A 27,948-nucleotide genomic window follows, 5' to 3' on the forward strand; every position below is an offset into this window, starting at 1 on the left:
TAACATCAAATTTTTAATCATTACACTTTCTACACATGATATATATCAGCACATACTGTATATTATTATTATATATATTCAAGATATGCATTTTACATATATTTTTCCTCTCAGATTTATATACATCAATGTATGTACAGTCTTTGTATTTACACTAGGGGTCAAAGGTCACTGAACCTGAAGCACTTGAAACAAGGTTAAGAGAGAGAACGTACAAACCTAAAGGCAGTGTAGTAGTCATCCATCCATTATCATCCAACTGTAACAGCACACAGGTGGTCTAAATTTACTCTCCAAGGAAAACAATAACAAAAATTCACTCACACAAAATAAAACACTGCCATTCTGACGCCCTTGATCCAAAAGCAGTTTGTTCATATTGGCTTTTCATGCAAACACATCATGGTGCTGTCTTCATAACTGAGTAAGAGATGAATTTTCAAAAATTTACAATAACATTCTTCTCATACTGTGCTGGTACAAAGTGAGTTTACCTGTATGCAGGTAAATGTAAGATAAATAATTACAGTTGTAATGTGTGATAAAAGAGGGGAAGTCAAAACTGGAGGTGACAATAATAATCAAACTACATTAAATGTTTCATTCTGCATGCGAAACCTGTCTCTAGGGCTCAGCATTTTCCTAATGTGCACAAAGCTTGAATACCCTGTGAGCAATATAACAAGACTACTCTCTCACGCTGTCTCTCTGTTTCACCCTGAGGATGGGCTTTGCTCCTAACCATGTCAGGCTCTGAGTTTCCCTAACCAAGAGTTGTACAACTTGTGAATATCATATTGCAATTTGATTGCATGTTCTAATAAGGCAAAAAGAAATAAAAAAATTCACAGAAATACAGACCACTGCATCAAACAACAAAGATGAACAAAGCGAAAAAGCGGGAAAAAAAGGAAACAGTTAAAAAATCTTTTAATACTCATCTATATTCCAGTCTTTCCTCCTAAAGGCAACTGTTCCTCCACTATGGCATTTGGTGTTTTTTTGTAGTCACATTTATGTACTAGCGAGCAATTGTAAGAGAGAAGTTTCTTTGCAGCCTGTAGCAGATATGAGGGAGGGTTCAAGTTCTGGTTTCAGGTGGGTATTGGTGAGGCCAATTGGTGTTTCCATCAGGCCTTGGCGGCGACAGTTAAGAGTATGTACAGCCATAGGGGTGCTGGTAAGCTGTGATGCCTTAGGGTCTTAGGTCATAGAGTGGTGCTCTGGGGTTCCTCCTCAGGCACAGCATCCCCCTCTGGAGAGTCTGTCACTGCCAGGGACCTCCTGCAGGGGGCACCGCTGAACTCATCGATGAGGCTGTCCAGATTGACATTGATGGAGGGGATTTCATAATTGAAGATATCTAATGGTGAGCATGGTGGGAGAGGTGAGTATGATGAGCAGAATGGTGGAAATGATGATGATGAGCAAGAGAAGGAGGAGAAGAGGGCATAATGATGATGGCAATGGGGTGTAAAAAACGGAAGAGAGCAGAAATAATATTAATCTTTTTGGGTTTGAACTCATGGTAAGTGGCATATGATGTCTACCCTGATTGAAGGAATCAGTAGATTACATGTGCTTCACATTCTACACAGGGATGTTTTTCAGTGTGTGCTAGTCACACCTGAACGAGCTTGTTAGTGACTAGTGTGGTATGTCACAGCTTTTTGTGTCTTTTGAGACAACAACAACAGATATTTTGTCAGATAAAATACAATAACAGGTCAAAATGACTGCACACTGACACATTACTGTACACGTTTACAACCAGGTAAACCAACACAGAGGCAACAAGATGTGTGTGGAACTCTGTGGAAAAATGGCACCAAGACACCAAGTAGGCTTGAAGTAACAATGGAAACTCATGAGGACCGTTTTTCTAAATAAAGGTATTCTAAAGAGCTGCTGCATTTACTAAAAGCAGCAGGCCTAGACCAAGACTAATGGCTACTCCTGTGTAGGAATGAGATGGAACGTGGCAGTGTAATAAGAGGGAGCAGAGGTTATAAAAAGCAATGAACCTGCCAAAGGAGGAGTGGGGGTTACCTGTGGCCCGCCCATACCGGTGGCAGGGGCGTTAGAGGGGGATGTCTGCTAGCAAAGGGCTGGGAATGGGGAAAAAAAGGAGGGGGGGCTTTAAGATGGACCTTTGTAAGCGACGGTGTCTGCAATGTGAGCGCAGTGTGGTGCACTCTGGGAAGTCCTTGAGCCATGCGTCATCTTTTGAACTACAACACCATGCAAAAAGACAATAATGTCAACCTGTTAGGAGGGAATAGGAAAAACGTTCTGATTGAGAGCTACAGCTATGAGCTATGTTTGAGGCAGGCTGCAGGAGACCCCAGAGGCAGCCACAGCACGAGGCCAGGCAGTGAGATGGAGCGCATGGGGCGGGGGGCGGTCTGGCTTACCCTAAAAGTCCCCCTCACACTTAGCCCACACTGAATCCCTGGTCTCACACAGCTGCAAGGTACACAATAGTAGCAGGGGGAACAAGAGAATGATAAATATAACAAAATGACAGAATGATTGGTATATATTGACAGAACACCTCATCATCAGAACATCATACGGTAGATATATTGTGGGGTTTGTCTGGCTAGGTGTCCACGCCTGCTACTCAAAAAGAAAGACTGGACTGGTGTGAACTGCGTACAGTAAGCCTCTGACCTACCTCTGCCAAGTGGGGGTCTGGGTAACACAGATAAACAGAGAGCACATGATGAATCTAATGGCAACTTCCATACAAGCAGGACGAGCTATGCTTATCTGATGTTTCCACACATTACCCAGAAACATCATCACATAACACAAGCAATGAATACATAGGCCAGAAGATCTGCTTACTACAATTGCACAAAAATGCTACTATTTACATTTTATCATTCTCAGGCATCTGTGTCTAAAAGGCAACTTTTATTCATTCAGGCATTCATTTGGGAACAGTCAATAAAGGGGACAGGTGTCTTTTTTTATCTACAGTGATAAGTCCTACAGAGTCCTACACTCTTCCACCGTCTCCATTGGACAGAGCCACAGCGAGTCTGAGAGAAGGCCGCTGCAGCCCCACCTGTGGGGGTGGCGGCGGAGTTGTTGCCAAGGGATGATGTTTACCTGTAGACATGCTCTCCCCGGGAGACAGTCCATCCAGAAGGCCCTGCTCCAAGGGCTGGGGAACTGGGGGCGTGGCCGAGCCAGTGAACCCTGGGGGGGCTGTTGGCGGCTGAGGAGGGGGCAGACTGGGTCTCTGCCTAGGCTTAGGGGCAGGCCGCGACTTGGTGAGCGTTCCAGTCAGGGAGGGCGGGGACGAAAGGGAGTGAGGCGCCCCCAATGGGGTCTGCCCAGGGGAAGACGGGGGCACTTGCCCTGGGGAGCAGGCCAGTCCATAAGGGGAAGGGGTGCTAGGAGGGGTGGGGGACAGGCTGACTGGTGACGGCTGACCTGTCGACTGGTCGGACATCCCACCAGACTGGCCGTAGGGAACCTTTGGAGGCACAGGGGCTAACTTCTTGGAACCTGGAAACACACACAGTCATAGTACTGTCTCCTGTTAAAAATAACAATACACACATAGAAGAACACCAATAAAAGAAGAGTAAGAATAAGAGAGGTGCTGACCTTTGCGCAGGGTGTGTGGACTGTGCTCTGTGGAGTGGGGGGACTGGCTGCAGCTCTGAGGACTACTGTTGGGGGGTACTGTTGGACCTGCCACCTGGATGGCTTTGTGTCCAATTACAGGGGAGAGCTCTTTACTCTTCAAAGAACTGAAAAAGACAGACATATGTTAATTTGTATGTATGTTTTAGTGGTATCACACACAGTATGAATATGAACAGTTAAGTACTCTGAAATGTCAGTATACCTCATCTTTATCGCTTCAGTGCCACACCAGCCACCACCACCAACATCATCATCATCATCATAATCATGTATTTTAAGTCCACTGTTACCAATGTTATCAAAGTTTTCTAAAATACCAAAAATTGCACCAACCGGGGCTACATCAAGGAGAGTGACCCAAAACTCTTACAGCGTTTATAAATCAAACAGTGTTGCACCTTTTTAAATCCCTTTAAACAGTTTAAGACACAAGTGCACAAAAGTCCCCAATGCCGTGAATCTCTTTGAATGTTCAAATGTTAGAGGATGATGGAGCATCTAGTCTTGCATTTATGAAATAGTTGCACCTTTTTTTGCTGACAAAAATAACATTGACCAACCATTCTTTAACTGCAATAATAATAAAGTTCGATTGGCAATGTCAACCACACAGGTGGTACCTGACAAACCCGACCAACATTTCTAAAACATCTCTCAACATTTCAGCACCCTCCACTATACATATTCATATAATAATGATGTGCCATTTATAAAACACAGGTCTCAGTTTTAAATAAAGTAGACGTTTTTCAGAATGCCAGAACAGATTTGTCATGTCAGATGGGTTGTATTATGAGTAATAAAATGTTTCTATAAACTATTCCAATTTTGTTTAAATGAGTAAATTAGTTATTATAATGTATAAACTCTCGGTATACAGGAGCTTTGTGATTCGGACCAAGGCAATTTTATAATGTTGAGGGACTCAACTACAGGTCAGCTTGAATCTGAACTCACAGGATTTCAATCTCAGGATGGATTCATGACCAAAATCTTGAGCTTGTACCCATTTATATCCAGCAACAAATATAAATAAGTAGTAGTAATTAACAGGAAATAGAGCAGAATGAATGTAACAAGATAGCATCATCTAAATCTACACCTACTGTACATCCTGGAAGCACAGATACAGACAGTGGAGTGCACTTCTGCAATAAGGAGATTATAGTTAAAAATATAGACTGGCATACTGTAGTTGCAAATACAAGACTGGACTCATTTGAACTTACACCCACAAACAGCCCCCATATTGCAGTATATGTAGTTGTCACATTTAGGAATATGACATTTAATTAACTGCAATCTCCTGTTGTCACTTTGAGCTGTGTATTTCCCAAAAAAATAGCCATTTGAATGGGAAGTCATGGAGTCACATGAAGGAACATTATCAAGCGAGCTTGTTCTGACTGCTGACAAAGAATTGCTGTAATGATTCCCACTGTCCTGTGTGGTTGTAACACCAACAATTTATGAGTCAGGAAACTGCCACAGTCACTCTATACAAACTCAGCAGTTAGCTTGAAGATGCTTCTATTGCATGAAGATAGTTTATACAGCAGCTTACCAAGACATTATTGCAAATGGGGTACTACCTTACTAACTTGAAAGCACTTAATACTGTAAAAACGTGATGGGTTCCTTCTGCTGGTTAGTAAAATATTGCTGCACGCTGTAGAATAAATACATTCATATGCTATTTGATAGCCATATGCAGTGATGTCCATGTATTTATCATCCACTCAATACCAGCATCAAATAAAGTGCTATATAAGCCAGTAACATCCTTAGTTGCTAGGCAACCCCCATGAGAGGCATCCCTGGACAACCTGAATGTTACAGAATCGGAGGTATGTAATTTAAAGGGGGCGGAACAAAAAGCAAAAAGCAAATATGAGCCAGCGAGCTAGAGGAGAGGAGAGATAAACGCTGCCACTCTGTGATGCATCCCTAGTGGCCATGGGTGTGTTGTATTTACCTAGTCAGCCTGGGGGGTCCTCTCTCTCGGGCACATGGACAGGCAGCCCACGGTGGGGGCGGGGGCGCGGAAGAAGGGAGGCTAAGGGGATTGCCAAGGGACTGGTCATGGCGGGTTAGTACCAAGGGGGTTTTGATGTAGAGTGGTGAAGCGTTAGTTTCTGGTGGGGGGGCATGCGACATATCACCAGGCGGGCTGTGCTTGGGGAAGTGCAGACAGCTGGGTTTAGGATTCGAATTGATGTCGAGTGACGAAGAGGAGGAGGAAGAAGAGGAGGAAGGGGGCGGGGCAGGGGGAATGAAGCCAGACCAGCGTAGTGGGGGCGGGGGTGAGGCAGGGGGCTGGGACTCTGGACCCGGTGCCACAGGGCGAGCGCAGGGTGGGGGTTTGGGATAGAAGAGGTGGGGGGCAGCGTGGCACGAGGAGATGGGGTAAGGGGGGGGTGGCCGGTCCTCCCCTGGGGGTGGGTGGGCATGAGAGGTGTCCGGCCGATTGGGCGACACGTTGTCTGAGCTGTAGATATTAAGAGAATAGACAGCACAAAAGACACAGCTCTAGTGATTGAACAGGGAGACGCATTGGAGCGATATAGGATAATCTGTTTTTGATGATTAGTTTGTGAGTTGGTCCGTAGTCAAAAAAAGAAGGAAAAAAAGAAAGAAATTGCACTTCAGGTGGGTGGTGGGCACCAAGCTTAGCACACAGCTTAGTGCAAATACAAAGACAAGCACAAAGAAACAGCAAAGGAAAAAAAAGTTTTATTGCCAAAGGAAAAGGAATACAGTGTGTAGGACTCCTTCTGTGATCAACTTGTGTCTGCACACTGCATGGAGCTGTGAGGATCTGTCTCTGGAGCCAAAGTGCTGGTCTGCAGCTTACAACATTATCAAGCTGAGCTGATGACGATATATCCACTCTCTGCTGCATATGGTAACCCTATCTGCTTTCATCCTACAGTATATGACTTGTTTGCATTGCAGGTCCTGCAGTCAGCCCAGGACAGTGTGAAACAGACACAAAACCCTTTCATTGGCTGAAAGAGCCACAGCAGAGGAGGGGAAAGCCAGCCAAGCCAGAAGCCATATTATCTCTTGTCTGCCACACAGGCAGAGCCAGCAACCATGAGGTGATTATTCATGTGTTTAACTATGATAATCATATCATACGGAAAAAATGGTGAAATCAGTCTGAGTGTCAACAGAAAAGGAAATAATTCACGACCAAAGCTGAGAAAGCCAAGCCACATTGATAGGATATTTTAAATATTAGCATGCTCACAAGGACTTGCAGTTTGAAGCTTAGTGCCATATACAGAAACACAACTTCCATATAGCATTTGTACTAAAACACCTCATCAAATTTCATTATCCTTTTCAAATTTTACCCACAGTGACATGAACCTGACAAACCATAATGAGAAATGTAGAAATTCAGAGAGTGAGAAATCATAACAATATCAGCATGAAACATGAGGGTGGTGACAGAGACAATCAATGGGAGTATGAAAAACAAAGCCAAGGATTTCGATCACGCAGAGCTGATGATGGTGGTGATGATGGTGGTGATGGCAATAAAAATGAACAGGAGTGGGTGCATGAGGAAGAGGGAAACAGCATCTCCACAGTGACTTACCCAACCCTCTCTCCGAGCGGCGGTGTTGCGGACGGGGAAATGGCGAGCTCTCCTGGCTGCTCGGGGATGAGTGTGTCTGCGGGAGAGCTCGGGCCTTGCATGCCTGGAGGGGTGGAGGAGGTCTTGCGCGCCAGTGTGGATGAGCCCTTACGAGACACCCAGGAGGTATCCATAACCCGAACACCCATACTGGAGACAGATACATATAGAGTCATAAATGATGATGAGGAATGCACTAAGAGGTGAATGGGGATAGTAAGGAAAGAAGTGGGAAAAAGGCATGATACAGTACCTTTGTATCTTCCTAATGCTGCATTAGTAGGGGGAAGAAAGGCAAAAAGGATATGAGGTCAGAAGTGATGCAGACATGGTTCACAAAACCAGACAAGAAAATTTGAGTTTGGATCCATGTCAGTATGTGTGGGGATGTTAATAATCTACTAAAATGACAGGGGATTACATCACAGTGGCAGGAGGGAGCAGAAGGGATGTACAAGAGGTGAGAGGATGTCAGGCCAAATAACCAGCCTACACTTATCTACTAAGCACTAGTTAGAGACTTGCGTTTTCCAATTAAACCTGCTCGGTCTTAGGACAGATACACCGACAGATAAATAAGCTATTCTCTATCACCTCATATTGACAGTCAGTGATTATGGGATGCACAGACTTAGAACTATGCATATAATATCACAGCTCTTTTCTTAGTTTAATAGAAGTATTTTGGTTAAGGCACTGGTTCAAATTCTGCCAGTGATTTTCCACCGGCTGGTTGAATGACTCAGGCCAGGTGACGTCCTAGCCAGACTGTGAAGGAGGAGCTGGATGTGGGAGGATGGGAAGATAGTGCTGGAGAAATATTTCCTGAGAAAAAAGAGGTAGCCAGCAGCCTTCCATTAGAGCCCCGTTGCCATGGAGACAATGCCATTCAAGGCATTCTGCCCCATGTATTTAAATGAGTGTAGTTTTCTGCCTCCTCTCCTACTGATGAATTCTGATAATAGGGGAGTATAGTTGTATGTGAAAGAATTGTTGGCAGGTGAGAGTATAATCATCACCTCTGTGTGGCCTATAGAGGCTTCTGACTTATTGCAGCGAAGACTGTAGATTACAGGATGTGTAAATACAACACCAAGGTAATGGATTTTTAATGTGCAAGTGTTGCCTTCCTCAAATATAAGAATTCAATATCAGATGCCTGAGAGGAGGCGTGGGTGGAAGGAGAAGAGCACAGAGAGGGATAGAGAGAGTGAGAGGTAGGCAGCAGAAGGATGCACTTGGCATCATACCCATCCTTCTTGTAAAACTCCAGCATCATGTTGTCAGTGGCGACGCTTAGTGGTCGTCGGCTCTGGTCGTGCTGCTGCTTGCGCTCAGATTGGTCCATGTCTGGAGAGGGCATGGAGCTGTAGTTGGAGTTGTGGTTGGTGTGGATTGGGCTGCCATAGCTGCCTGTCAAGTTGAATTCAATCTCTGAGGGAGGAGAAGACACACCATTAGCATAGAATATGCTGCATTTGCAGCAGTAGTTGAGAGATATATTCTGCTCTTCCTTCAATTAGTAATAAAATATGATGAATAAAATCAACATGAAAAAGTGTAGTTCTTGACACGATGGTATTCATACTGTATATGACACTTGCAAAATGGAAGTGATCCATTATAATGAATGACAGGACACTTTAAGCGGTAAACATAGAATAAGCATAAGTTACTGTAGCTGTCACACAATGCTACAAATGAATACTCGTCATGCTCAAAAATTATTTATGCTGGGCACTCACAGGCAGTCTATTATTATTATCATTAATATTATTATTACAGTGTACTGTAGTGTCTTTTTGTACATTTTTGTTGTGTTGTATTTTCATTGAGGTGTTTTTGTATGTGAACAATGGTGATATCACAGGATATCCTCATAATCATATAGGGCTGACCAAAAGTTTAAAAAATTAATACATAAATAAATAAATAAAATAAAAGTATAGAAAACATATGTTTTTCACTAATTGATCTGAAAAAAAATTAGACTTGGACATTTCTTTGATTAATTTGAACAAAACATGCTAAATTGTGCATTATAATTCACATTTTTTAAGATTAATCCAATAATTCAATTACAATAATAGAAGATCAATAAAAAATTATATGGTGCCCAGCCCAACTACAATATTACATACATAGTATGTGATCCCCACCTCCAGGGAAGAACCAGTCAGCATGCTGGATAATAGGCTCAATGATGCCAACAATCTGCAGTGACACGGTTGTCATCATCTCTGTAATGTTCCTGAAAAGAAGAGAAAAAACTGAGCTACATTATAATCATGTAACAAGGTGCATAATTTCACACATGTACAAGAATTGTGTTAAGAATACATACGGTTCAGTGTGTGTCCAAAGCAAGTTAGGGCCGAGGACAATCGCCATGTTACCGGGTGTCATCTTGTTTGCATCTTGATACTCGCTCAGCTTTTCTAAGAATTTAACTAGATATCTGTAGGATTTAAATAAAACAGCAAAAAGTGCATCTTAAAACCAGTTTATAACCGATTTAATTTTTTTGCCAGGAATATTTTAAGCTCCACACAACTACCAACCCTATAGAGCCGATTGTCTAGATTTGCTTTTTCCTTACATTTTGTAACTGACTCATTAACTGTCAAATGCTTTGTATAATTGTAGTTCTACACATCCCAAACTGTCTGAGCAACCAAATGTTTGGGAAATTATAGTAATAGCAGTAGCCGCAGTTTAAACTTGCATATATAGACATAATAATGTTGTAGCTGCACAACCTATAATCCTACAACTGTAAAAGTAATTGCCTACAGTGCAGTGTCTGATAGCTGTATGTTTGCAGTTCAAACCCAATACCAATGTTATTTTTCTTGCCTGTAGATGGTGCAACTTGGAGCTGCAGGAATGGTGCAATTGGACATTACTATCTTTGCTTAATTGTGGGTCATTTGCTTAAAGGTGCAGCGTGCAGAATTTAGTGGCATCTAGTGGAACTGATTTGGCAGAAATGGAATATAATACTCATAAATATGTTTTAATTAGTGTATAATCACCAAGAGGGTCTTTCATGTTTTTTGCAAGTTTTGCAGCCACCATAGGTTTACCTACACGCTACATCTTTAAATAACACAGTTTTAGAGGATTTTGGTGTTTTTTTCCTTGTCTTCTTGAAGAGCTTTGTGGGCCAGTAAAATGTTACCCAGGTGTATCACAAACATCACACTGCCTTGTACAGGAGGTGTAAGCACAAAAATGATCTCTACATACAGCAGCATAGCCATGTGACAAATGTGACTAAACATAAAATCAAGGAAAGTGACTGACCTGAAATTGTTCAAGTTGTCTGTGGGGAGTTTTTCACACGCTGCCATTAGTGCTTGTAGTCTCTTGTCCATGTCTTGAATGCTAGGGAATAGAAAAATAATTATGGTTTATTTTTGCATTACTTCTTAATAAATGTCATCATCTTTCATTGTGGCAGTTAAGGCCCCCTGCGTCAAGATTTTGGACTATTTTCTGTCATCATGGCCAGTGGCATAATTCAAGAAAATGCTTTTAACAAGAAATCAGCCACTCACTTGGAAGCCTGAATCCATTCATCATAAAGTTCAGTGGTCATCAATGGCTCGGGGAGCTCACGGAGGTATGATTTCAGAGCCCCTGTGGTTGAGAACAACAGGGAGGGAGTAAAAACTGTTCAGCTTTTTGAGAGCAGAGGAGGGTTGTTTTCTCTCTTCGGAGTACTGGCGAGGCCATGCCCCACATTTCCACTCCCCTCCAACAGGCCCTTGCAGCTAGTGCAGCTGCCAGATTCAGATTGCTCAACACAGATTTCATGCTAATGTGTGAAATGGACAGCAATATCAGAGCAGAAAGCCTTCAGAAAAAGAGTACTGGGGGCAGAGCTGATGAAGACTGCTTCGGAAATGTTAGGCTAGCCTACAGAAGCACATTTTCCATAAACTAGGTCCAAAATCTATCAAATAACCTTTGTACAGTAAAAATGTGCTTTGCACATCATGGGAAAACATACATAGGGATATTTTACTGACTTGCAATGAAAAGTGTAGAGCTTGTTGTTATGGAAAGTGGCTTTTAACAAAGCATATGTGTAGGTGTTCACCTGCGATGGCGTGTGGGTCACAGGAGTACTCCTGCACATCCAGAACTCCACAGTCCAGGGAGGCTTTCAGCTTCTTCAGCTTGGAGGCTGACGGAGCTACTCTGAAGAGGCCCTGCAGCCCACACAAAGGAAACACTTAACCATCTGTAATTATCAGATGCAACATGACCTGTGCTTAAATGCAGGACAGCATTTATTGTGGTGCACTTGACAGTGATAGATAATAAACAACACAGGAGCCTGCATGTTTTAGTTTAACATTAACTACGAGACATGCAGGCTACACTTACATTAATGCCATCTTTTTTTCAAAGTTCATCATTTGATTTTAATTGGGCTAATGACCACAAACAAGTAAGAACCTCAATCTCACAACCACAGTTCTGTCAGTGTATATTTCTCAAAATTAAAGGCATACAAACAGTGTTGCATCCTGTGCAAATACTGTCTGTTGCTACTTGTCCTCCCTTTCCATCCTCCATTTTTACAAATTATAATTTAAAGGTCAAGAAGATGAGAGCCAGTATATGGTCTTGAGAATGAGACCATGGTGTTTGACAAAGATAAGTAAGATAAAGTACACTGTTGTGGAAGAAACAACAACCCTGTTCTTTAACATGGGCTTTATACTAATAACATTAAATAATGTGGTATTTTTGTAATCGATATGTGCATGTGTGTGCCAACTTCCACAAGTTTTATAGGTAAAGAAAATAGTAGTAATAACAGTAAAGAAGGCATAGACTCATGGCATAGACTCATGTGCAAGGAAATAATAAAAAATATGCAGATCAGCCTAGACTTAAAATGCCTAAGAAGTGTGTGTATGAATGTGTTTGTGTCCTCTACCTCCTCTTGCATGCCACACTCTAACAGCATGGTGACACAGGCTTCGATGGGGAAGGCAATTTCTCTCCCACTAATATTCAGGTGTTCCTCCAGAGACTTGCCGAATGATGGCTTCTCCACCCACGCCTCTGCAACACAAAACAGCAGCTAGAATCACACACAGACACAAACAAACCTACGCACCTTAGTTACATCTCCCACTGGACAACTTCAGACCAATGACTGTATAAAAAGTTTGGAGACTATTTGTGAGAACCGTAAATAAATTACATCAAAACTGCATGTTACTGCAACTTTTAGAGTTAGATTAAATTTCTATGTTTGAACTCACTATTTAGGAAAAATGTGATGTTTAAGTTGCGTGTTTGGTTTAGCACTTGCAAACTAACCGTAGCTTAAACATGACTGTGGCTAATTATTTCTTAATGAGATTACTATGTGACACGTCAGGGCTATTAACTCGTTTACTTCTCATCACGATATTGCTTCAGGTGCAGAATTGGAGAACATTTCTACACATACACACACAGTGTATGACTCACCTTGGTGAGCTTTAATCTGGGGCAGGATACTGTGAAGAATCTCTAATGACTTCCTGTGATACTCTGCCTGTGTTTCTATCAGCTGTGGATGGGGACAGCAGGAGAAGAAGAGACTATAAAAAATGTGTACTGTGTAATTCATGTAATTTGTTGTCATGTTATGAGATCATATATAATCTATGCTACTATGAGTAAAAGCAAACTATTTTATTTGCAGAAAGAAGTAGAAGTACAGTATGAACAGTATTTTCCCTCTGCAATCACAACTTTGATGATACTTTATACTTACTGTCTGGAAGTAGTTTGCATAGTCTATTTCTTTGGCCACAAAATTGTACATATCTGCTGACAATTGATCCTGAAACAAAAAGCAGAGTGAAACTGTCTACACACAAAATGATCTCAGTCCTACTTAAAACTGTAACACCATCCTAGTATAGTGGTCCATTTGCATCTGATACATGCAGGAATGTTGTAAATCAAATGAAAAGCAAAAGGGGTGGACTAGGGAAAAATATAAGAGTGGCTCTCATAAGGGACTCACCCGACAAATCTCCATTCGATTAGCTGTCTCCTCCATCTCCTCTCTGAGGGACTCGGACTTGGCGCCAGGCTGTAGAGTGCTTGGATGACTGGATGACTTGGACGACTGCTGATATCTATGGATATGGGAGTAAAAACAAGTATCTACTTCATGCTTCCTGCACATTACATTGAAAACATTTGTTTTAAAATAAATTAACAAGATAGTCTGGCTCTTAAATGTGGATGTTGGTCACCTTGTCCGTGCAGAGTCCATGTCGAGGACAAGTTTAGCTAAGTGCTTTCTTTGTTTCTGGATGTTGGGAATGTCCACCTACAAAAGAGAAAATAATGTAGAGGATTAAAGTCATGTCTTAGAATAAAAACGCTTTTATGTAAGTGAAAATCATGCTCTTCTTCTATTTTCTGTTAATAAGGCTGGAAATAAAAAAAAGTGACAGGGTGCAGCTGTCTAACTCAGCCATATCTGGAAGGTGTAATGTTTAAATTGGTGCATTAAGTAACAACAGCGGTGGCTCACTTCAGCAAGCACATAGAGAGGCTCCACTACATCTCTCTCTATCTGGAACTCAAATTGGATGAGCTCCTGGGCCAACTTCTCTTCTGTGTCCCCGCACATCCTAAGCATCTTCCTGTTTGGAGACAGCCAAACACAAAGTCACAGGCAATCAAATGCAATTAAAATGCAGACAAGGGTAATGAGGACAGAGAAGAATTCAATAGCCAAATCAATAATTAAATATGACTTTGTAGGCAAGTGAAGTGTGTGAGCATAGGCCTGTTAACTACAGTATAGTGACTTACCCCAGGAGAGAGTCATCCCCTAACACTGCAGCCCCTTCTATCATACATTGTGCTAGGATTGTGAGTGGTAGTTTTTTCTAATAAAAGAGAGGAAAACATATTACAAGAGCTTCTGTAATTCAAAAGGTTAGCTATACAAGTATAATGTTTTATTGCATCATAACATATCACATCATATCACTTTACTCACAGAAGGGGACTTGACAGATCTCTTCTCTATATCAGCCCCTTGCTGACCCTGAAGGCAGGCAGTCAGCTTCTTGTGAGTGCTGTGCGTCACCTGTTTGACCAGATCCAGACGCTTCTCCACCTGGAACCCACACACACAGATATCAATCAGAAACTACTTGACAAAAGCAAGCACACCCATTAATACTGACATTTAGTTCACACCCACCCATACACAAGCATGTATTCTACATTTTTTCATGTAGCATTATACATCCGTACCTGAAAATTATGCAAACACACAAGGGTTATCCTCATAAGGCAGGTCTGTTCATGCCGTGATTCATTGTATTCAATTGTGTGTCACAAATCAATCAATTTAACGTGTTATTTAAGTGTATTATTAACTATCTATTATAATCTTGATTATACAGTTTTGTAAGTTTTTGACTTTTTCGAGTTTGGTTTGGAGTAACCTGTGACCTGATTCATTATAAAAATTAGTCCAGATTGGGACCAGAGTATCTGAAATTGTGACATGACTGAAGGAACAGAAAAGAGAAAGAATAAACTTTTCTTCTTCAAATACTTGTTTAGTTTTTTGACTTTTCTCTAACATCATTTTTTGTGAAATATTTGTATTTCTAAAAGTATTTCTTTATGCCTCTATCAATTATTTAAAGGAAACTATCTAAGCCACAAAATACTCTTTGGTTGAGGTACAGTAGTCAAATGTACAATGACAGAACTGACTGTTAAGAAGACCATCATGTGATAAGTCACCAGGTTTGCAGGTATTGTGATTGTCCTACTTAAACGCCCGCACACACACACACATACACACACACACACACGCACACACTCTTACACCTTAGCTCACCTGTAGAAGGTCATCGCTTAACACTTCTGTTTTTTCTGCCCTGTAAGATAAAGTTTTAAATAGTTAGGGTGTCTGGGGAAAGAAACGACATAGCATCTTCAAACAAACAATTGTTCATGAGCAACAGCGCATGCTTCAGTTTCCACTGGATATAACAGTCCTGTCAATTGATACAGCGCTGTGGAAAGTCAGGAAAACAAAACATTTCTGTCACAGCAATTGAATGTCTTTGTATAAATTCTTTCAGGTCGCTTAACAAGCTTCAAGCCTGTGATGATTGATGATGAGCATTACAGATTGCTTTCGTACTGTCACATGAGAGCAGAAAACATGTTCCTCCCTATAGACACAAAAAAAGGGTCTGAGATACATGAAACATGGTAAAATATAAATATATATATAATAAATAAAATAAAATCATTAAAAAATAAATAAATCATAAAACACTTCAGAAGATGATGACACGCCAGTTGTATTGTGCCACAGCGATTTGAGGCACTCTCTTCAAGCCTCACATGTGTCCAAATGTATTCCAATAAATTATGTGTGTCTGAGTGCACTGGACTGATTCACTGAATCTTTCCACATCTTCAGAGAAATTGGGTGGACCACACGCATGCACCTGTCCCTGTGGAGTAAGTGTGTGGGTTTGAAAGTGCATGCATGTGTTTGTCTGCTTCAATCATGTTCTTAGACAATACACAAGAACAAGTTATTAATGATATGGCAAGCTATCCATGCTGCACACATGCGGCAGTGTTCTAACACCAGCATGAGTGGAACAAGTTGGAGCAAAGTGAGCAAAGGCCACTGATTCAAATATGCCACTGAGGAACATCACCTCCTACTGTGAATCCAGCAGACTGGGGACTTAGCCAAAGACTGAAGGAGAGGGCAGAGCAGCACTGCCGATGAAGCAGATAAAACTACTCATCCAGAGTAGTGAATGAGCCATAAGCTCAGAAAAGAGCAAACCTCTAGATATAAATATATGGTGTCAGCTTAGTTCAGTCGGCTTACAATTTAACACTTTAGTCCTTTTTCAGCAAGAAGATTTCCCAACAGAGTTCAGTATACCATTAATAATCCCATAAGAAAAGGCAAAAAAAAAAAGGCAATTTGTCTCTAGGTGTGCATATGTTACACATGAAATTGGTTGTTTTCCATAATTTCTTTAAATGTACTTGGATCCCTACAAGACAAAACAACACACACACATCTAAAGCAACAGTCTAGAAAGTATCAAGAGTACCTGGTCAGAGTGGATGATAACATACTTCCTGCTCAAAATGGGCTCAAGGGCAGAGATTGCTTGGGCAGATGGTCTGACCTCTTGAAATGAGTCAAAACCAGACCTGCAGACCCCCAGCAACCACACTTTGGTGCACATACTCTCAGCACTTCCCCTTCCTGTCTGCACAATCTCTTCCTGCCATTGTGCCCTGACCATGCCAATGCCAGTTGCAAATAATAGGTTTTTTGTATTAATTTGAAAACATCTGAATTTACTGTTGACCAAGAGAATGGGAAATATTTTGGTTTGTGCTCTATTATTCAACAGCCAGACCAAAACATCTGCAGCACATAACTAAAAGGCTCTATTCATGTATGATGACTTGCTACCAAGTGCGGCTCTGTGTTGTTCAGTGCAATTGCAATTAAGAAAAGAAAGTCTGAACATGGCAGAAAAGAAATGGACTGTGGTGCATCTGTTTAATGTTGACATGCAGTTGTTTATGCATACTGCATACATCGTCGCCAACAACAGAAAGCTGAACTTTAATGATGGCAGTTATTTGCATCCCCGGTCTCTGTGCCAAGATGTGAGCGTAGAGCTATGGGAATTGGGTCAAACCTTGTACCAATGCATCTAATCACAGCCAGCCTTGTGGAAAAGTGCTCTGGTCACTGATCTAGCAGAAAAAAATACAGGAAATGTGTGTGCACGTGCATACATTTGTGTGTGTGTGTGTGTGTGTGTGTGTGTGTGTGTGACAGAGAGAGAGAATGATAGCGGTGTGGTACGATTTGTAAAGATAAGTGTGATCGCAGATTGCTGATTGCATGACAAAGGGGGACAAAAATAACCCAAGCTGTGCAGTGTACAAAGTTTGGCACAGTTTTCCTGCAGCACCCCAACAGCCTCTAAAAGATCTCTAAAACTACATCACTATGTTCTATAAAGGACCTTGCAGGCAGAACTATCACATGTATTCCATGCTGAGCGTGTAGCCTGAAGGTCTGCAATGCAGCTGTGGGCTTGTCACTGTCTATCTAGCCTCAGATTGGCTGGTTGAGGTGTCCCCTTGGGAGACTTTGGCAGCTGAGGGACCCTAATAGGGGCCCATAGCACAGATGGGACAGTAGTTCCAGCAGTGACAGGGAGTGGAGAAGCTAGACTATAAGCAATGCTTGGCAGAGACAGATGCACAACCTGTGAGGCCCTCTGGTCTGGCTGCATCAGGGACTCCACTATTAAATCATTAAACTCTCTTGACAATATGACAGCAACATATGCCAGAAAGTTTGAAGTCCCATTCCTATCGTTTTTTCTGTTTGTCTCCAACGTGTGTTTTTGTGAGGGTGGGAGTGTTTTTCCTCAAAGCTTGTGACTGAGGGAATGTAGATACTGTGTCAGCCATGGGGTGGATAAAAAAACACATATAGTAAATTGCATTTGATGTGTAAAACATGGGAATGAAAACACAGACATCTAGCAATCTCACTGACCACAGATGATATAACTATTATGATCTAGACTTCAAAGACAGCCAACTCTCTTGCTCTTAGGGCTTGTTTGTTTTCAGACAGTGGTATTTCCTCTCAGGATAGCAGCATCGTACATAATCGGCCTGTGAAGACAGAGACAAAGCAGCATTGCATATGCTGTAATGGGGGTGTTGGAGTTGCTTAATGTAAGCTAACTTGAGAGAGATTTTGGAGGATAGGAGAGCGATTCCTCTCCGCAAATAGTGTGCTGAATGAGTCCTAGGAGGAAAGTAAACACGTGGGAGAGTTGGCAGCCGTGTGGGCGGTGTGCTCATGGTTCACGCCAACCATCTGCCACTTTGCAGGCATTCCTTTACCTGGAGCTGCTGATGACTCAATACAACATGCACACACACACACACACACAGACACACAAGAACACACACTCACACATGTACAAACACATCATTAGACAGATTAATTTACTGAAGTAAAAACGCTGAAATGTATTATAAGCTTTCAGACCAACACATACAAAATTATTCCAAAAGCTGACAAAATATAGCTTTTTTCTGTGATACATAAGGGAAAAGAAGAACTGCAAATCTATGCAATTCAAACATGGCTGACCGCAGAGACGGGAAGAAGATGAATTAGTTAAGACAATATTTGTATAGAGAGATCAACTGCCAGGCTTTGAATAACTCCCTCTCCACCACTGCTGTCAACATTAACAAAGTGCTGATAAGAAGAAGAGTCTGAATCTGCTTAACGTCCTGCAGAGATATGTAAATTTATTGTGCATATTTTCCCTGGAACCTTAGACACTGCACTTTGTTATGATCCCATAGAGTGAGCACTAAAATGTGTGTACTATATACCCAGCTGACCATTTCAGCTGCACATTCTGTACAAATATGTCTTATATAATAAATAGTTCTATCTTGATATATGTTAATGTTGGACAGCCGCATGCTCAGCCCTCAAGCACTATGCATTGGTTTATGAAAGCATGAATAATCCATGTCGACATAATAAAAATGTGTATAAAATAGCATCAGTAGTCTTGAACATATTGCTTTGGTAGTTGGTCAATGGTCTGCTGTAACACTCTCAGTCTACAGGTCTATTTGAGGTTCGCCTGGCTAACAAAGGTGCTTACTGAGTCCTGGAAGAGCTGTTCTAGATGGTACTGTAGGTCCTGTGCTGCTAAGGGAGGGTAGTGGAGCAGAATGGTGGCCCAGGGCCTCAGCAGGGCACTACACAGCCTAGAGTGCTGGCATGAGATCCACAGTCAGCCACACAACAAAGACACACAGCAGAGTTCATTGCAAGAGATGCTCTATGAATATTTCTCCATTAAATGTTTTTTTTCTCCAGACCTTTGCCGTGCAAACGCATCCAGAGGCCCACTCAGTTTCCTCCCAAATGACAAGGTGGAGGGCTGATGGGATACAAGGTTACTAAAACAGAAAAACCCACTTACTGTAGTTGTCCAGCAAACTAGGTCACAGTTCTGTTAAGTATGCAAGAATAACTGTGAGAGGAGTGTACACACACATGCACACATACACACATGCATGCACACACACATACACACACACACACACACACACACACACACACACACACACACACACACACACACACACACACACACACACACACACACACACACACACACGTCCAGAGAGAGAGGGAGAGAAGGAGAGTCTGCAGCATTCATCAGCATTTCACTGGAAACACAAGCAGTGAGTTATCTCTAATAACTTTATTCATGGTGAATAATCTCCACAAGAGGAACTCTGAGCTTTGACTTTACTGTGTTTTTACACTTGGCATCTGCCCATACACGCACGCATGCACGCACGCACACATGCACACACGCATGCACAATGTCACACGTCCAGTAGGGAGCATCAAGTAGACGATGAAGTAGATAGAGGTAATAAAGATAAATTGTGTGCACTATTGCCAGCCAGGCCATGTATGATGGTTTTCCCCACCATTTTTGAAAATGCAACGTGGGCTGGCAAACCACATGAATGTAATGAAACAGTTAATACCAAATGAGTGTTTCTAAGCAACCACGGCTATTTTTTTTTCCAGATTTAACATAAAGAAGTCTAGCTAAGGCAACGAGAGGTAAACAAAACAGGAACTTTTTAGTAGTGGATTAGCGCTTCCTGTTTTGAGCCTATTGGCATTTTTGAATGGAAGGAAGTGGGCATGTTGATAGGGAGTCGCCCGTCTCCTTAGGGGAGCTACTCTAACTTATAGCTATTTATTACTCAGACTAATATAGTAGATAACTGTATGCACAGTAGCTAAGGCCTTGGGTTGTAACCCACTAAGGAATTAGAGTAATTAAAAGAAGTGCATAGAGTACTATGTGCGAAAATCAGTAATTGCTTTGTGAATATTTTTACAACACTACTTTTACACAGCACCACTTTTACTTGGTTAAACTGTTTATTTTATGAAGAGCAAATATATGACTTTCACACCAGTCATATACTGTTACTTTAATACTTTCATTTGAGAAGTTATTTGTCAAAAGAACACATCACTCCTGCCCTGCAGCAACTTCATGGGCTTCCTATCAAATCCCGCATTGACTTTAAGATTCTACTACTCACTTAGAAGATCCTTCACAACCTGGCACCATCAAATCTCTCGGAACTTATTCACATCTACACACCCTCCCGAACTCTCCGATCCTCCTCTGCGAACCAGCTCTTTGCCCCATCTGCCAACTTAACTACCATGGGGTCAAGAGCTTTCAGCCGATCTGCCCCCCGCCTTTGGAACTCTCTCCCACCAGACATTTGCACTTCGGACTCTGTTTCCACCTTTAAATCCCGCCTGAAAACGCACTTATTCAGAGTGGCATACTCTGTCTCACACTAACTATGCAATCATGTTCTTGCTTATTTGTTGCACTGATGCACTTTATAGTCACATTCATATTTATTTCTTTATCTTTGCACTAAAATTTACCTGATTTTTATTGTTTGATGTACTGTTGTCGTGTTTTTGTGCCTTGTAAGGTGTCCTTGAGTGCTTTGAAAGGTGCCTTTTAAATAAAATGCATTATTATTATTATTATTATTAAAAGCATGGCTAACAGTATCAACGGTTAGCATATTAAATCCTCTATACCCTGTCTTGTTCCTGAATGCCTTGCAGCCTGACATGCATCTGATTCATTTGCTGCATTTATTTCAGGCCCCAAGGTTTCTTCTTGCTGGGTTGAGATCATAACCAACTGACTTGTTCATCTCCAACACCCGTGACACATATCATGGACGAGATTAAACCCACTTTATGATGCGCCAAGTCGAAAGGGACAGAGAGAAAATCAAGTGCAAATGAGGGTACGAGTCTCTTGAAATCAAACAGCCATCCCTAAAGCTGTTTGCGTGCTGCGTTGTTTCTTTCATACAGCATGTGCTTTTTAAAAAACACTATTGCTGAGTTTATAGTGGGCCAGCACAGGGGCTCTTTCAGAGATTAGTCTTTTGAGGGAATCAGCGACATGGAAAGGGAGAAACAGCGCTTCTGTCTGATATTACATCATCTCTCTTTTGATGGCCAAAATGGCCCCTTAACAAAGGCTCTTTATCACTAACTCTACCCTGTAGTATGCTGTCTCTGAGAGGCACTGATGGGGTTATGGGAGGGTTATCAACATGGACCTCTGATACTATCACTGAATGGCACTATACTGTACAATTACAGCAATGGCACTGGCTTGAAATAAAGATACATGATCTAAAACACAAGCAATGATTCATTTCTGATTGGTAATGGCTATTACCTCAAAACTCATGAAAGGACCTTGACTTGTTACATAATATGATGAGAGTGTACTTTACAGTCAAGATTTAACAATGTGATCAACCAGAAACTATACAAAAGAGAGCCCAGGAGAGGAATGAATCAAATGCTCTGTGAAGACCACTTCTCTGAGATCTCCACAGTGTCTCACCTGCTAAGCCAGCAAATGAAAGCAATGAGGTGGAGGAGGAGAAGAGGAGGAGATGCTGCATTGGCATTCACCAGGGTTGCCGTGTATATCTCATGTTACCTGTCAGCTACCATATGCTCTTTCAGAATGCAGCACACATTTTTGCCAAGACTACTCATGTGCTAATGCTGTGCTGAATGTAAAAACAGGTGAATGCAGTTATTCTTTATGCAACAGAAATTTGTGTACAAGATTAATATATTCAGGGATACATGAAGGATTCATATATTAACTTGCATGGTCATTAGTCAGTATCAAAGCAAAGGAAGAACCCTGAGTACTCAAAAGTACATGCACATTAACATGCAAACTTATCACTGAAGTAGGGCTACAACTAACTGATTATTTTCTCAATTAATCAATGAATCATATTTTCTATAAAATATCTAAAAAATGCCAAGTCAAGTATTTTGTTTGGTCCGAAACCAAATGATATTCAGTTTACTATTATGTGTGACCAAGAAAAGAACTTGTATAAAAAAGTGACCAAACTGTTTATTGATTAACAAAACAGTTACAAAGCAGTAATCGACACTGAAGTATACCTGAACCAGCCACAGACACATTTCATAACGACTTCCCTGTGTCCTTCTAACTAACTCCCAATGTTGTGCCTGTCAAAATCCTCCCTATGGAAATTCCACGAGAGACCAGCACACAAGCTCATCGTTAACACCTACTCCATCACATTGGTAGAAAGAACACACAGAGAAAGTGAGAGAGAGCGAGTTGATGCAGGAGAGAGAAAGCATCTACAACTCATCACCCCAACCCGCAAACGGCTGCCATTTTCTGATAATTGCAGCATAGAGTGGTGAGCTAAAACCTGCCCTAAAGGCATGATCAGGAAGAATGCTATTCCCACACAGAAGTGGTGATGGTGAACATCATACAGGTGAGTAATGCAGAGAGTGAATATGGTTGAGGCTGAGAGGCAATTTATGAGGAGGTTCCAGGCTGTAGATGGTGGTGGCCTTTACAAATATGCATGAATAAAGAATAGGGAAAGTTTCATATTGCTTTTTTCCTTTCATGTGTAAAATGTCATTTATTGTAAGGCATGCACAAGTCTGCATTTTTACAGACTTGTATCATGGAATCTTTTACCAGGCTATCTTAGACCTAGCTAGGGCAGTGAATTGGGATAGAGAAATAGGTCAAGAGAAATGGAGGGTGGGAGATGGCTGAACCAAAGTAATCTTTTCCTGGCTTGTATAAGACCATCAAAATAATCATAATGCTTTTTCAAGACACCCCTGTCGTTTTTTTTAGATTTTTGCCCACTTTGGAAAATCCTTCACAATTTTCACAAAGCGCCCCAACTGTGCTTGATTTTGCTCGTTTTTCACTCAGCCCGCCCCCTGGCCCCTTTTAGCAAGTTTTGGGAAATTCTTTAGGAAAATACCCTAATTTTTGACTTTTTCGACACTACCAGCCCTGTCTTTTTTTTAAAAATTTTGCCCACTTTGGAAAATCCTTCACAATTTTCACAAAACGCCCCAACTGTGCTTGATTTTGCTCGTTTTTCACTCAGCCCGCCCCCTGGCCCCTTTTAGCAAATTTTGGGAAAATCCCCATTTTTGACTTTTTCGACACTTAACGGCCCTGCCGTTTTTTTAATTTTTGCCCACTTTGGAAAATCCTTCACAATTTTCACAAAACGCCCCAACTGATAGGGAAAGACTCAACATTACATCCCAGAAAGAGACGAGAGGAGTAAGCAGTTATATTTAACTCATTCCATTTCCACCATGATGGTCTGCTTCTTCTGGATTTGTTAAATTGGTTAGAAGAGATTGAGGACGGGTCAGTGGTATTAATGGCTCCACCAAGACTGCTGAGAGGTCAAATGCTTAAACCAAATGATCAAACCTTTCCTCTCTGAAGATAAGTGAAGCTTCAGTCAGCAGAACAAAAGCAAATGTGGAGCATAATTCTGATGTAATTCTGGTGAAATTCTTAATTATCAGACAGTTCCTGGATTTGCTAATGCAGGGTAACATTTACACTGCTACAATGAGCCTTGTTATTGATCAGAGAAAATGAAAAGACAGCTACTTTAAACCTGAAGCATCTCACTTACAGTCAACATAGCACAGTTGCACACTATCTCCATAGGATGTGTTCACCACATTACCATTACAATTGGGATGCCATTTTCCTCTGCAGAAAAAAAAAGAGGCTCAAGTGTTGTGTGAAGTAAAATCAAGAGTGTACTAGAAATGTAGCATGATGAGAATGTTTTTTGTGTGAATGCTTATGTTTAGCTTCCTCATTAATCTGCACATACACACATTTGTCTGATTCCACTCGCTGATCCTGCACTAACAGAGTAAGGCATGCGTGTGTGTGCAAGGACACATGGATCCAAACATGCATCCGAGCACATATATGCACATACATTTCTCCTCTGTGTGTGGTACTGTCAAAGGTCATTATCACACTCTCTGGTGAGGATGCAAACATGATAAAGAGCTATGCAGAATTAGACCCGCACATGACCTACGCCTCAGCAAAACACCGTCCTCAAATTATCAATAGAGGAGAAACTGACAGGCTTCAAATGCATGCAAAACAAGATGGCAATAAACAAGAACATAATCTTTTAAGGAGCACAGTTCCCCCCAGATCTTTAATTTTTTGGCCAAGAAAAAAAAAGGTTTTAATGGACATTTGTATCTAAATCACTTTATAGTAAAGTGTAGTAAAGTGACTGCATGTAATTCTAATTTGAGTGGACAAACACTGGGACGAAGTAGTGTTAGCATCAATCACAACTCTTGTCCATAAGGAGAAACCTGTGTGTGTTCTTGCATCATTGTAATTTAACTTGCCGGCCCAGGTTGCTAGAGTTGGTTGCCTTTCTTTCCATCTTTCACTAGGGCACAGCCACAGGATGAGAATGCTCAAGGTCAACAGAAGGTAAACCTGTTACTTTTTGCACTGATCTAAACCTCATATCAAATATTGTGTCATAGAAGCTCCCCTTAGTATGAAGCAATGGGTAGTGTGTAATGCTGAAATTCTGATTATGCACAGTAGCAGGGTGGCCAGTACTGTTCAGTGAGAATGCTGTTGCTCATTATGGCTCGGTGGTACAGACAGACCACCTCAGCAGGTTACTGTTGCTGCTATTAGACAGACAGCTTCAGAAAACAGCAGAGTGTGAGAAGAATATACTTACAACAGCATTGGAATGTACTACACTAGGGGAATGCATTCAAATTAGGTTATATAAGCATACACACATACAGCATATACAGTACCTTCTCAGCTCACATGAAGACCCACAACCCACCTGCCCACACACACCAGAATCACACCACACACACTCTCTGAGTCACACACATTATAGAAAGACTGGAGCTAGAAATAAGCAGCCTGAACCAAGGGATAACTGACAATGATAGCAAAAACAGAGAGTGCAAGGTGTGCATGCCACTCACACAGCCTTGTAATAATAATGACCCACACATCCTGGTCCTAATCCTCTGGTGCTGAGCAAAGAACACCTTCTGCCCCAATCCTGCTTGACAAGCTGCTCTGCCAAACAGGGTGGGGGTAGAGTGATAAACCCATAGGACCTGTGTAAAAGGTCACAAAGCATCTATACCTGAGGGTGGAGAAGGGTTTCAGAACCAGCCAGATGCAGGACAGGACATAGAAGACACAGTGATTGTACACCTGTGAGGAGAGGGGTGGAAAATCCTTCCACATAAACCTCTCATTTAGTTAGCTTTTTGGATCTGGTATTTGGGAACTAATAGGATGATAAAGCATTATGTTTATGGGTAAAAATCTGATTACATTATTCATACAAGAAGTATGTTTGTTAGGCCAAATGCCAGATGCGGAACACGACCTTCAGGAATTCATGGACTTGGTAACCCACGCCTAGGAGGTGCTTCCCTAACAGCTGACATTACTGCGTAATGAAAACATTGCGCCTTTTCCATTTTCCCTCACGGCGCAGCACACACCGCATCCATCTGCATCATATTCACCTATTGACAGGTTTGGTGACAGGAGGTAGATTTAATCAAAACATAACTTCACAATAACATCTTCTTTTCAGACTCCAGGGATGATACCTGACGTTAAAGAGGCGCTCGTCTCTGTGTGACGCTCTGTGATACTGCGATCCTTTATATTTAATGTATTTCCGTGGGCAGGTTGTACTGGAGCAATGCGCCTACACGCTGCCTATGCGGTAGCCAATTCCAATGGACATTACGCATAGGAGTACTAAAGGCGTTTTGAATATGGGCTATTCTTTGTTCCTCTCAATTATAGTCAGATTGCACTGAGCATTGTCTGTTCTCATATTCAGCCTAATAAAAGAGACTGTAATAGAAAGCATATTTGCATGGATATGATTAACATACTATTGGGGCCATACAGGGGATTTCTCTTTCCCTTTGACTTGGCCCGGCGAGAATAGCGCACGGAAAGGGTTTCCTTACCTTCCCACCGTTTGGTTGGCGAGCTGTCGCATCCGATTGAACTGCTTCTTCATCTTGAATTTCTGCGTTAACACCTACAGGGGGAAATATTCCGCATTATTTCTCTCAAAATAACGGTCCGTGCTCCACAGAGGCGCAGCACAAAATCCAGTCTGCCGTATTTTCCTTCCCTCATCGCAACCTGCCAAAGTCAAAAACGTATCCCACGATTACATATTTTCAAAGGATTTTTAAAAAACATCTACATTTGCCCCATTGCCTGCGCAGGGATGCTGGACCAATTCACCGCGGGCACTCACAGAGAGAGAGCGACAGCAGTGACAAGTAGCGGCTGCGCAGCAATGCAGTGTGGGAAATGTAGTAAATCATTGCCGGCCCTTTAAAAAAAGCAACCACTTTTGATGGTTCCCAGAGGACTATAAGGCGTTACCCTACATCTTAATACATGTTTAAGCGCGTTGAAACCTAATTTAACAACCTAGACTTTAGCAGTTGAAAATAATAAAAATTGTAATGGTGATATAATGTTGATGAAATCCTGAGCAATTGATAACAAAGAAAGTCAGTCAGGTGCGTTGGAAAACACAATTACAGATGAATCTATCTGGTCAAAAATTAACATCATGATGGAAATTAAATATTACATGTATTTTTTTAATGTTTTCATGGATTACACTAATGTGATATAATTAGCAATTCTATCATATTATAACCCCCTAAAATAATGGGATCATGTACACAAAGGCGGCAGGAAGCGTCTAATAAAACTCTCACCGCTGTGATTCAGCCTGGCTTTCGTCTCCATCTAGTGTCATATATGTGCTAATGCAACTAAATGACACTGTGGCAGTAATTAGTATTAAATTCTAATTTAACAAGTAAAAGAACAAATAAAATATTTTATACTTTAATTACAGAAGTTGGGTTCATTGTGTAATTGTTAATTATGATCAGTAAATAATGAACAATAAATAATGTTTTGAAATTCTTGAAAATGAAATAGTTATACTGGTGTATAAACATTGCCAAAATAAGCAGTATGCATTTTTTTGTGTTAGTTTAGTTAAAAGTCATGGTAAGTTCTTATGTTGCAATGCATTTGACTCTTGTGCTGTTTTGAGTTAAATTGTCCTGAAGGGAGCAGTCTTGTCTTATAAACCGCTTCACATCTTCGGCATGACTGAGCGCAGCAGCACTCAGGATTATGAGTAGCTGGGCTGTTTACTCAGGATAGCTGTTTCCATGTAATAAATTCAAACACAAAATGACATGCCGTGTAAAATGTTATGAATAGCTGTGCTTGTCTGTGCGAGTATGTTATCTGCTGAGTTTCAAGAACCGTGAAATTAAAAAGCTTGTTCATTAATCACATGGATCAGGCTACTAGGATTTTCCATATCAGTGAGTGAAGTAAAGAACAATTCCTGTTTTGTTTTTTTAGAGGCAAGGCGTCACATATTAAATGTCATGTTTAAACATTAATTCCCTTGTGCAGGTGAAACATTGATAGAACAGTAACTACAACTACTGTGTATTGTTTCGAAAG

General features: G+C 41.4%; 1 protein-coding gene across 2 annotated transcripts; it reads right to left on the reverse strand.

Annotated features, from left to right (window-relative positions):
- arhgap44a (Rho GTPase activating protein 44a) lies at positions 1–26,699 on the reverse strand. Of its 2 annotated transcripts, XM_062438220.1 has the most exons (21): positions 26,403–26,699; positions 15,201–15,240; positions 14,343–14,462; positions 14,153–14,229; positions 13,869–13,980; positions 13,585–13,661; positions 13,350–13,464; positions 13,095–13,163; positions 12,806–12,887; positions 12,264–12,391; positions 11,415–11,526; positions 10,870–10,951; positions 10,616–10,696; positions 9,654–9,767; positions 9,469–9,560; positions 8,560–8,743; positions 7,271–7,459; positions 5,639–6,151; positions 3,622–3,767; positions 3,118–3,519; positions 1–1,363 (listed from the first exon to the last, which is right to left on the reverse strand). In XM_062438220.1, exons 1-21 carry the CDS (start codon positions 26,453–26,455, stop codon positions 1,209–1,211), a joined length of 2,943 nt encoding a protein of 980 aa, XP_062294204.1. In that variant the 5' UTR covers positions 26,456–26,699; the 3' UTR covers positions 1–1,208. The 2 variants fall into 2 exon arrangements, with proteins under 2 accessions (XP_062294204.1, XP_062294205.1); XM_062438221.1 differs by lacking the exon at positions 5,639–6,151.
- Positions 26,700–27,948: the final 1,249 nt, after the last annotated feature.

Source organism: Scomber scombrus, chromosome 18 (genome assembly GCF_963691925.1).
Source record: "Scomber scombrus chromosome 18, fScoSco1.1, whole genome shotgun sequence".
In the NCBI taxonomy this organism is placed as follows: domain Eukaryota; kingdom Metazoa; phylum Chordata; class Actinopteri; order Scombriformes; family Scombridae; genus Scomber; species Scomber scombrus.

Coding starts and splice junctions, on each gene's coding strand:
- arhgap44a (XM_062438220.1), bottom strand. CDS start 26,455: ATGAAGAAGCAGTTCAATCGGATGCGACAGCTCGCCAACCAAACGGTG. Junction 9,768..10,615: donor GACAACTTGAACAATTTCAG/GTCAGTCACTTT, acceptor TAAATCCTACAG/ATATCTAGTTAAATTCTTAG. Junction 1,364..3,117: donor CGGGGAGAGCATGTCTACAG/GTAAACATCATC, acceptor GCTCACCATTAG/ATATCTTCAATTATGAAATC.